This window comes from Salvia hispanica, chromosome 5 (genome assembly GCF_023119035.1).
Source record: "Salvia hispanica cultivar TCC Black 2014 chromosome 5, UniMelb_Shisp_WGS_1.0, whole genome shotgun sequence".
Lineage (NCBI taxonomy): Eukaryota > Viridiplantae > Streptophyta > Magnoliopsida > Lamiales > Lamiaceae > Salvia > Salvia hispanica.
In genome coordinates, this window is record NC_062969.1 from 13,057,910 (window position 1) to 13,068,502 (window position 10,593).

At 42.0% G+C, this 10,593-nt stretch overlaps 1 protein-coding gene across 1 annotated transcript; it reads left to right on the forward strand.

Moving 5' to 3' along the window:
* Positions 1-144: 144 nt before the first annotated feature.
* Positions 145-3,347, forward strand: LOC125187834 (protein ACCELERATED CELL DEATH 6-like). The gene is made up of 7 exons (XM_048084481.1): positions 145-535; positions 712-1,206; positions 1,301-1,450; positions 1,629-1,760; positions 1,891-1,938; positions 2,037-2,473; positions 2,603-3,347. The coding sequence occupies exons 1-7, from the start codon at positions 160-162 to the stop codon at positions 3,212-3,214; spliced, it is 2,250 nt and encodes a 749-aa protein (XP_047940438.1). The 5' UTR covers positions 145-159; the 3' UTR covers positions 3,215-3,347.
* The last annotated feature ends 7,246 nt before the right edge of the window (positions 3,348-10,593 follow it).

A 10,593-nucleotide genomic window follows, 5' to 3' on the forward strand; every position in this document is an offset into this window, starting at 1 on the left:
GTAGTACGACATAAAAGTTGTTGGAAGATCATTTACTACATGCTACATCAGTGCAGCTGTATTGGTGAAAAGCTTTATTTTGTTCCATTAGATGCATGAATTATATATAGTACTCAACATTATAAAATTTCAAAGGCAATTTGAAACTTTGAAGAAGTAATGGCTCGTTCACCAGAAGCGAAATACACACGGCAGTGTAGTGTGAATGTAGCAAACTTTGTGACGGTGAGGCCAGGTAGTGAGGGAGTTGATAAAATAAACAAATTCAATATATGGAAACAACAGATGATTTGCCTTCTGGAGAGCCAGGAGTTGATGGATTTCGTCAACGATGAAATCGTGGCGCCGGAGAAAGAGAAGAGTGAGCAGTACAAGCTGTGGAGAAGAACGGACAGTCTCGTCAAAGGATGGATTCTTGGATCGGTCGGTACAGACGTGCTGCACCAACTGCTGGACAATGAAACTGCAAGGGACGTTTGGGATCAATTATTGAACAGCATTTTCAAACAACATCAACAACAACCCAGAGAGATCGGTCAGCTTTCATTTTCTCCAATTTCCCTCATTATAATTGAGTAGTAGTCCTGTATATATATTTATACTAAATAGTTTTTGGTTTTTCCATATCGATTTAAACATTTTTTCCCCAACCCTTCTCAAACATTTAAACATAAACATACATGATAAAAAATTATAGAGAATATTGTGCAGGTGAAGATTATAGTAGATATTTGCCACTATACCAAGCATTAATGAAAGATGAGTGGCAGACCGCATGGAATACCTTCCCAGGCATAAACAACTTAGGCACCACCATTATCACTTCGTCTTCCGAAACAATTCTCCACATAGCCGTATTGGCAGGAAAATCAAACGACTTGGTGAAACAGTTGGTGGAAGTGATGCCACCGACAGCGCTAGCCCTCAAGAATTCTGGTGGGGAAACTGCCTTACACAACGCTGCCACTGTTGGAAATACAGCAGCAGCATCTGTTTTGGTTGACAAAAATCCAAATTTGCTGCATATTGTATGCAATGACAAACAGTTGCCGGTGCACACAGCAGCCATAAATTGCCATAAGGAAACACTACAATATTTGATATCCCAACACCAACACGAGTCTAACTCCAACACTCACCCTTTTTTATTTGAGGGCCAGCTTGGCGTCGGCTTCTTGAATGCAATAATAGCTTCTGAATATGTTGGTCAGTTTTAAATTAAATGCTTCAATGCTCTAATATATATTATTCTTATTTCATATCATAACTTAATTATATGTATATCCTTGTTTACAATTAGATATTGCATTGGATTTGGCTCAGAAATATCCAAATTTGACTAAAATAGTAGACGAGGATGGCGATTCCGCACTATCAATCATTGCTCAAACCGACACCTTATTCCCAAGGACAGACACTTTCACCTGGTGGCAAATTTTTTTTTACCGTCGTAAGTACATAATAGTATTTACCATTACGTACGGTGGAGAGATGCCACTAAAATATGAAATTAAGCTATACTATCATATTTTCAGTTTTCAAATTTATCTTCGAAAACTTAATTTCTTACCTGTTGTCGAAGAGCAGCATTTGTTTAATGCATACAATTATTTTCCCTATATATGTAGGTATTCCAATAAAAGCCATTTTTGAAGTAGAAGCTGGTGACACGATACATGCGGATGCAACCCGTGACATTGAAAATGCAATTAAGCATGGTGCAGGGCAGTACTCCAACTCCTTTCACATTTTCTCTCGAGGAAAGCTGCACTTCTCATTTCCATTATATCTCTCAAACTTTACTTAAGTCCTTTTCAAATTTGTATTGATTATTAGCATCAGTTGTGGCTTGTGGCAAAAATCTAAGATCATTGTTGGACTGATTTACAGTAGGGAAGAAGTTGGAATACATGATTTGGTCTGTCATCGAATATTTAGGTAACAATCTGGTATGGGCATGGTTAGCGTTCCACACTAATCTTGCTTATGTGGTAATGTAATAATTAATTTTAATAATTTATTGGTTAATGTATCAGTGCCTAAACTGAAGGAGCTGAGGGAGAAGAAATCAACACATGCACAAGCACTACAACTTGCAAAGCACTTATGCAACAAAATAGTGACTTTGCCTGAAAATGAGGCTTTAACGATATTTGAGAAGTCTATACATCAGGCGGCAATCTATGGGATCAGTGAGCTTGTGGAAATGATAATAGACAAATATCCTTCGACTATTTATTATAGAGACCCTGACACAGACAAGGATGTGTTTCTGCTAGCAGCAACCTATCGCTTTGAGAATGTTACCAACCTCTTATATAATATGAACGACCGCAGATACATATTAGGCAGCTCCACGGACGACCAGGACAACAATTTACTACACATATGTGGAAAACTAGCCCCTTCTTACAGGCTCAATCTTGTAGCTGGTCCCGCTCTACAGATGCAGCGCGAATTGCAATGGTTTAAGGTATCATTTCAAATCAAATCCCAATTACTTTCAACATTTTTAAAATGTGAACTTGTAAGATTAGTAGCAGCTAACTAGAAATGGATAAAGAGTCAATCTACATATCAAAATAGTTATTTTGATATACAGGAGATGGAAAATTTTGTCCCTGCTTCACGCAGAACTTGGATCAACAAGAAAAAGCAAACTCCTCAGATGTTATTCACAAAGGAGCACGAAAAGCTAAAAGAAGCTGGAGAGAAGTGGATGAAAGACACGGCTAATGCATGTACCATCGCGGCAGCACTTATTGCAACAGTCATGTTCGCTGCAGCTTTCACTGTTCCCGGTGGGATTGAACCTACATCTGGCAAGCCACTTCTCTCAAAAAAACCTTCATTCATGTTTGCAGTGTCGGATGCCATATCCTTGTTCACTTCCATAACTTCTCTGCTTTTGTTCCTCTCCATCCTGACTTCACGTTATGCAGAAGAGGATTTCTTGTATGTTTTACCAAAGAGGTTAAGCATGGGCCTTCTTAGCCTCTTTGTGTCCATTACATTTATGCTGGTTGCGTTTAGTGCTACGCTCTATCTGGTGCTTCAAAGAGATGTGGCGTGGTTTGTGGTGCTTCTCACAGGCTTCGCTTGCCTTCCCATTACATCATTTGTGCTGCTACAGTTCCCACTCCTTGTAGACGTCATCTCTTCAACTTATGGCCCTGGTATTTTCAGTAAGAAGACCAACCGTCTTATGATCTAATAAACGATCATATGTGTTTTCTCTATTTAGCTCATATTTAATATTAGACCATTCTATTTCAATTTGCCATGGATGTTTTTCTTAAGAAGATTAAGTGGTTTGCACTTTATTTATAACTTATGGGTTTGTTTAATAGTACTATTGTAAATTATGGATAGTGATTGCATGTAGTTAAGGTAGTTAGAGCATCCACAGCGGTGTCTCTTATCCGTCTCTTAACCGTCTCATCTCTTCACTATTCATGGGCCCCACTGTACTTTTCACTCCATCTCTTAACTAAGAGATAACACCCACATCAATTCATCTCTTAACCATCTCATCTCTTAACTATTCATTCAATTTCATTTTTCATTTTTATTTTCAACAAATCCAATTAATAAAAAACACACTTCATTAAATAAAATAAAATTACAAATTAAAATCCTAAAAATAAAAAAAATACATAATTAAAATCCTAAAAAAATAAAAACACACATAATTAAAATCCTAAAAAATAAAAACACACGTAATTTAAAATACTAGAAATTAAAAACACTTAAAATCCTCCTCCACCTCCTCCTCCACCGGGGTCTCTTCGTCCTCTGTATCGCGGCTGGCGGAGCCTCTACCGCTGCTGAACGGAACGTATTCCGGAATGTGTTCCTCCTGAAAATTCTCCCTAATTTGGGACAATCCCTGCGTTTCCCTCGGAGGGGGGGGGACGATAGTATGCATCCAGATCGAAATGTGGAGCTTGGTACGGCGCCGGTGTCGACGAGCCTTCGGTGCCCGGCGTTGACGAACGAGCCAGTGAGTTGTACATGCCCCCCCAGTCGCCAAACGCGTTTAAATCGAAGCCGCCGGAGCCGCTGGAGTTTCCATCACCGGACATTTTTAAAGAAATTGGAGAGGGAAAGAGAAGTGAATTGAGAGAAGAATAGATGTGGTGTTTGTAGTGTTTGTGTGTGGAATGGAGAATGAAAGAGAGTAGTGTGTATTTTATAGAATAAGAAAAAAGAAAAAAAAATAATAAAATTACCGTTGAAAAAAACGGTAATATTACCGTTAAAAAAAAAAAAATTTAAATCGATTTTTTTTTTAAAAAAAAAAATTAAAATTTGTGTCAGATATTCGACGCCCACTCGCGGGGTCAGCGAGTGGGCGTCACGCACCAACGGCCGTGCGCCACGTCGCCCCAGCGCGTGGCGAGACCATCTCGCCAGCTGCCTCGCCGAGACGGGATGCGGGACGGGATAGCGACGAGCCCGGGACGAGATGCGAGCCACAACGGCGTCTCGCGGGCGTCTCGTCTCTCCGAGACGAGACCGGGCTGGATTTTGTTGCCGCTGTGAATGCCCTTAATGTGGTAAATTGTACCATTGGAGACAGGGAGGAACATGTGCTCCCAAAATTTGATTTTTTTGAATTGGCTTTTTATTTTGAGAGTGGAGACAATGAACAATTATCGATTATTGGTATCTACTTCTTCTAACACCTAACATATATTTTCCGGGCAAGGCCAAATGTTTGAAATGGTTTTCAACTATGTGAACAACTTGTTACAGCAAATTAGCAGTTTTGGGTTCATTTTGTTTAACATTAGAAGCTTAGGTGTATGATCAAATACTAACTAATTTATAGTAATAACTAATAACTAATATCAATTTTGTATGTTAAAAATATCAACACAAAGACATAAATTTATCAATATTCTTGTGTTGATAAACTTATGTCTTTGTGTTGATATTTATATTTACATGTTGTATTGATATAATTATATTTTTGTGTTGATAATTTTAATACATAGAATTGAAAGTTATGAAAGTTATTAGTTATTACTGTAAATTAGTTAGCACACTGATGAAATACAGGTTGAGCTTAGATTTAATTAAGGTAATGAGTATGTGATCACATGAAAAAGCTTCTAACTTAGTTCGCAAATTATGAGACCATCCACATCCCTGTCTCAATACCGTCTCATCCCTTCACTATTAATGAGCCCCACTGCATTTTTTATCCCATCTCTTAGATATGCAAGTCCCCCCACCGGGGGTCCTGGGAGGAACTCGTGGGTCGCGAGGAACCCCGATCGTCGGACACGCCCTTTTCTTTAAAAAACCCCTCAACCACTTTACTAAACCTAGTATGGGGAAATGGGATCGATCCACGAAGGGATGCGTAATACCCCTTTTTCAAGGTTTGAGGTTTTTTGGTTTTGGGGTTTTTTTGCCACGCATTTTCTTGGGTTGGGGGAAAAAATCAAAATATCCCTTGCAGGAATTTTTTAAAAAAATTCTTAAACTAACAGCTAGACCTAGGAAAAAAACCCCTTTTGTGGGGACCATGTCTGAAAAAGCAAAAATTACAGTGAAAATTTTTGGCGAAAAAATTTAACTCTTGTACCATTTGACGGTGACATCTCTTCTACAACCAAAAGTGCGAAAAATTTCCCAAGAAAAACGGCATGCGAAAAAAAAAACAAAAATTTTTGACTTGAAATCAAATTTATGCATAATAAAAAAAAAGAACTTAACGGATCGCATTCCCCTAGACAGAAAAATGGGCCAAGAAAAAAAACGACCCTATCGAATTTTATCTTTCCACACGTCGAATACAACCTCGGAGCTAAACCCACCTCCGGACCCAAAGTTGTGGGACATGAACCCCAAAACAGGAAACTCCCCATCACAGTTTTTTTAAGAAAAAACTCCGAATCTCAAAAAACCCACAGATTGTCACCAAATTCCACATCAAACACCTCAACATCAAAATAAACGAGATCGACCCCTTAACAATTGAAGAAATAAGCTAACGCAAGAGAAATGAAAAAAAAAACAAAATTTAACCACTAAACGCAGATCCACTAACGGTAAAACAAATAAGCATCATCAACATCAAATCGCCCCCAAAAGGTAAATTCGCGGTGAAATCAACAAAAAAACCAAAATTTAAAAAGGTAATTGTATCTTCGCCCTCACTCGGACGGTGTTGCCAAACCAAGATTTTCAAAAAACACCCGCCGATCAGCCCCCCCAATCCATTTCCAAGTGTTTTAAAGTGTGTGACTAAAAGGTAAAAAAAAAACGTGCCTTTTCGTTGCATGCTTTTTATATATATTTTAAAAGGCGTTTGAGGGGGCCCCGAAAAAATATAGAAAAGACTTTGTTGCCCCCCTTTGTAGACTCCTCGCCCACCCCAATTTTCCTTGAAAAAACCCTTTTTTTAAACCGTTCTTTTCCTTGCTAGACCATCCCCTTGGTCTTCATTGATCCAGCGTTTTCTTCCCACCAGGCAAAAACGTGTTAAAACCGAAGAATTAAAACATTTTCCCTTTTCCCGATGCATGAAATTAGCCTTATAAAATGCTCACACTTAAACCATACTTGTCCTCAAGTATAAAGACAAGAAAAAAAAAAAGAAAAAAGGCCCCAAATTTTCCAAGCAAGGTTATCTTTAACCAAAACCCCTAGCCCCAAAACAAAGGGAAAAAAACTAAAAAAATATGAAAATTATCAAACACGTAAAACACTATCCATGAGCTAGTTTCAATTTTGGGCATCGTTCCCCCGGTTAAAATTAAACCCAAAAGGGTTTGCACTTTCCAAATGGGGCCACCCCCTTTCCCTTTACCTAGACAATCGGTTTGTCAAGATAGTTTTCCCTCTTGTTTGGGTTGGGTTCCTAGACCCTTCCCCCTATTTGGGGGGATGTTAGGATGGGTTCTCTTTAAGTTAATTTTACACCGAAGGCGTTGGGTTATGAAAATTTTTTTAAAAAAATTTGGGTTATTATCATTCTTTTTTGACCATTTCCCCCCCCCGGGCCCCTTAAGCCCACTTTTTCCCTTTCTCTTTTCTTTTTTTTTTTTTTTTTTTTTTTTTTAAAAATTTTTCCTCGGATTTTGCCCTTTTTCCCCCTCCATTTCCCCTTTCTTGGATTTCCCCTCCACCTGCATACCTTTCCTGGACTTGCCCGAGCATACCTTCATAACCCGATTCCCGATTTTTTCCCCTAGCTCTGCCCCCTAAGAATTGGTGGGGGCCCCCTTAAACATGTGTTAGCTAAAAGTTATCGGGTCTATAACTGGGCTTATGGTAGGGCTTCACAACAAAGTAAATAGGGGCTTTCCCGTGGTTCTTGTTTTCCAAAAATTTAAAAGGCTTATTTAAGGAAAAAGCTTCTAAGTTGAAATGCCTCCCTATTTTCCCAAATTACTTTCACTAAGGGGATCATGCCGTATTATACCCAAACGGCTCATATAAACACTTAAGACTAACGGACTCTTAATATGCTACGGGTAATGCATTTTTTTCCTCTCCCCCCCCCATTCACAAAAACTTGTCCCTAAGCCATCGTCGTGAAGGGGAAGGGAGAAGATCAATGCAAAATAAGAAAACAAAATAATAAAACTTCTCACACTTAGACCAACCAATGGGTAAGTGGGAGAAAAAACAAAAAAACATAGGAAAAAAAACCCCAACAACAGAAAACCAAACCTTTCCCCTTAGACCACCGATTAAACTAAGTGGGAAAAAAAACAAATATTAAACACAAAATTAACGGGTAAATAAAAAAAAACGAAAAGAACGGCATATTCAAAGTTCTTTTTTCGAGATGATTGGTAATGGCCCCCTTTGGGGCGAGGCCCAAGGGTAGGATTGGGGGCCCACTTTCATTTTCTTCGGGGGTTTTTCTCCATTCTTCTTCCCCCTTGTGTTGTTTGTTTAAGGTCTTGGCTTTCTCACGATAGACTTTAAATTTTTGTGGGGCTGGAACTTGCAGGGAAGGGGGGGGGGAGATAAAGCTTTTTGGGGCGACGGAGGGGGGCTAAAAGGTGGGACCGACTTCAGCTGTTTGGCCCCGGGGAGTTGTCCTCGGGGTAAAGGGGGGTCTGTTGCATCCACTTCAACTTTTTTCATTGAAAGCCCCCGCTTATTCCCCCAATCATTGTTTTGGCACCACCTAACCAAAATGAATATTTTCCCCTAAAGTCTTACTTCCCCCCGTTTCCCATAAATTCCTTCTTACCCCACCAAACCTTTATCTTTCTCTCCTCATCATCATATTTTTTTCATCTGGACTTGATTTTTGGGCTCCCAACCTCTTCACTCGGCATGGTTTCCCCTCGGGCCCCTCCATTCTGCCTTCATCTTGTCTCCCAACGAATGAAAAGAGCCCGGTGCCTTGAGTCGGCAACCCCTTTTGGGAAAAATAATCAACACAAAACACCTCTGGGGGGTTGCAATTTCGCGGACGGCCCCCTTAACCCCGTGTCATTTTCTCCGAGTGGGATGGGGGTGGCGGGTGTAATAGGCCCCGGGGGTTGCTGTCTTTTGGTGGCAACGCTCCCCCAACCCCGGTACCCGAGTGTACCTTAACACCCTTCGCCATGCCCAGGGAAGTAGAGATCGGTAGAAATTAGGGCAAATTTCTTGCCCATAATTATAGGGACAAATGTTTGAGCAAAAGGGAAACCCGGTCTTCGATGTGGGAGGTTTTGGGAAATTTTTGGTTTTCCCCAACGATTTAGGGTGCGGGGCCATTCCCCATCGTCGTACTTTAAAAGGGGGGGGCGTGTTTTTTGGCACCCGGCCACCCTGTCTTTCCCAGCCCCCTTTCCTTTTGCACAGGTGAAAAACCCCCCATCATAAAGACCACCCCCTAATGCTCAACCCCATTACTCTGATTAAAAAATCGAATGTGATAGAACCCGGGCGTCCGAGGTCGGTGGTATTCTTAAACCGAAAAGTGGAGAAAAACTCCCTTGCTAAACCCTTTTTGGTACCTCCCCTTTGTCGCCCAAGCCCACTCACCCCTTGGGCTCGGATACGGGGGGAATTTTTTTCACATTCGATCTTTTTGAGCTCCCTTGGGGAAATTTTGCTTTTCCCCGACTTGATCCCCCCACCTCACCTCTCCTTGTATACCGATCCTTTTTTGATCGTCGGTTTAATAAATCTCCTCCCAGCAAATTTTTTAGTACCAAATTAGGGGTCCTAGAATCGGCTCTTCGGCCCCCCTCGGGGGTTATGGGGGGCCGGGGGGATGGGCTTTTCGTGCTCCTGGAAACCAAAGGGTTTTCCAAGGGGGAAAAGGGGTCTCCTCGACCTCCGGACGGGGGGAGCTTTCGGGGCCCGGGTGGATGTTAGTCCCCGGCCCCTTTCCCCCTTTCTTCCCCTTTTCCCTTTGGGCCCAAACGGCCTCTGCCTCTATTGCGTGGGGCACAAAAGTCATCGACTTCATCAAGGGAGGCTTCTCGGGTGGCCCTCCCTTTTCTCCATCAACCTTGGGTCCCCGGAAAAATTAACCGGGTCCACGGGGGGTTTCCCCGGCCCTTCTTCGGGCTCGGTACTTCGATTGAATGTAGATGGGCTCCGCCAAAGCTTTTTTTTTGGGGGTTTTCCCCCTCCAACCAACATTTGGGGGTTTCCCCCTCGATATAAATGGGGTTCCCCCCTCTCCGGGGTTTTCACCCCCGGGAAAACAGCGGGGCCCTCCCCGTCTCGGAAAAAGGGGTTTCCCCCTCGGCCCATTCTCTCCAAAGTAGGGGTTTCCCCCTCGGGAGTCTTTTCAAACATAGGGGTTTCCCCCCCGGGCCTTCTCAAAAACCGGGAAGGGCTCCCCCTGGCCCCCTTTTCCACCATAGGGGGTTTTCCCCCCCGCAACTTAATTTAAAACGGGGGGGTTTTTTCCCCCCGAACTTCAACAGAAATAGGGGTTTCCCCCTCCCCATTTTCCCCACCCTTAAGATTAGGGCTCTGGTTTCCCTTTTCCCTGGTCCGTCTGATGGTTTCCCCCCCCCCATTTTTTTGTAATGCCTCATCTTAAATTCCCTCTTGCGGGAAAAGGTTTCGCATGCGGTGGTGTAGTGACCGCGATCCTTCTTGGGGGTTTGCCCATTTGAAAAATCTACCCGGAATTATCCCCCGAGGGGCGTCAGCCGGGCAAAATGGGGGGCGGAAAAAGAACTACCCCTCCCTTTTTTTTCTCTCTTCCCATTCTCGGATTAGGCCAACAAAGGTTGGGTCATCTGGTCCCTTGGGGGGGAATCCATCGGGTGTAGATCGAAAAAAAAAATTTAAAAAAAGCTACCCCTTTTTTGGTTGGGTTTTAATCCGTTTTAAAAGAGAGAAAATGAATTAAAGAGAGAAGGAAAAAGCAAACAAAAAAAAACCTAAAAAGAATGATTGGAGAGAGAAGGGCGGGGGTTTTCTTTTCGGGGGAAAAGATGGGGGGGGTTGGGGGTGTAAGGGGTTTTAAAAAGTCTCCCATAATTATCGGCCGGAAAATTTTAAATTAAATATCTTTTTCCCCCCTTGACTCCCTTCCTTGGGTTCTCCTCTGGCTAATTCCCCCGACTATGTCAAAATAAAAAGAAGGTTCAGGGCCCCCAGGTGAGG

Excerpts from the sequence above, each read along its gene's own strand:
- LOC125187834 (XM_048084481.1), top strand. The coding sequence starts at position 160 with ATGGCTCGTTCACCAGAAGCGAAATACACACGGCAGTGTAGTGTGAAT. Across the intron at positions 536-711 it reads ACAACAACCCAGAGAGATCG|GTGAAGATTATAGTAGATAT; the intron begins GTCAGCTTTCAT and ends AATATTGTGCAG. Across the intron at positions 2,474-2,602 it reads GCGAATTGCAATGGTTTAAG|GAGATGGAAAATTTTGTCCC; the intron begins GTATCATTTCAA and ends TTTGATATACAG.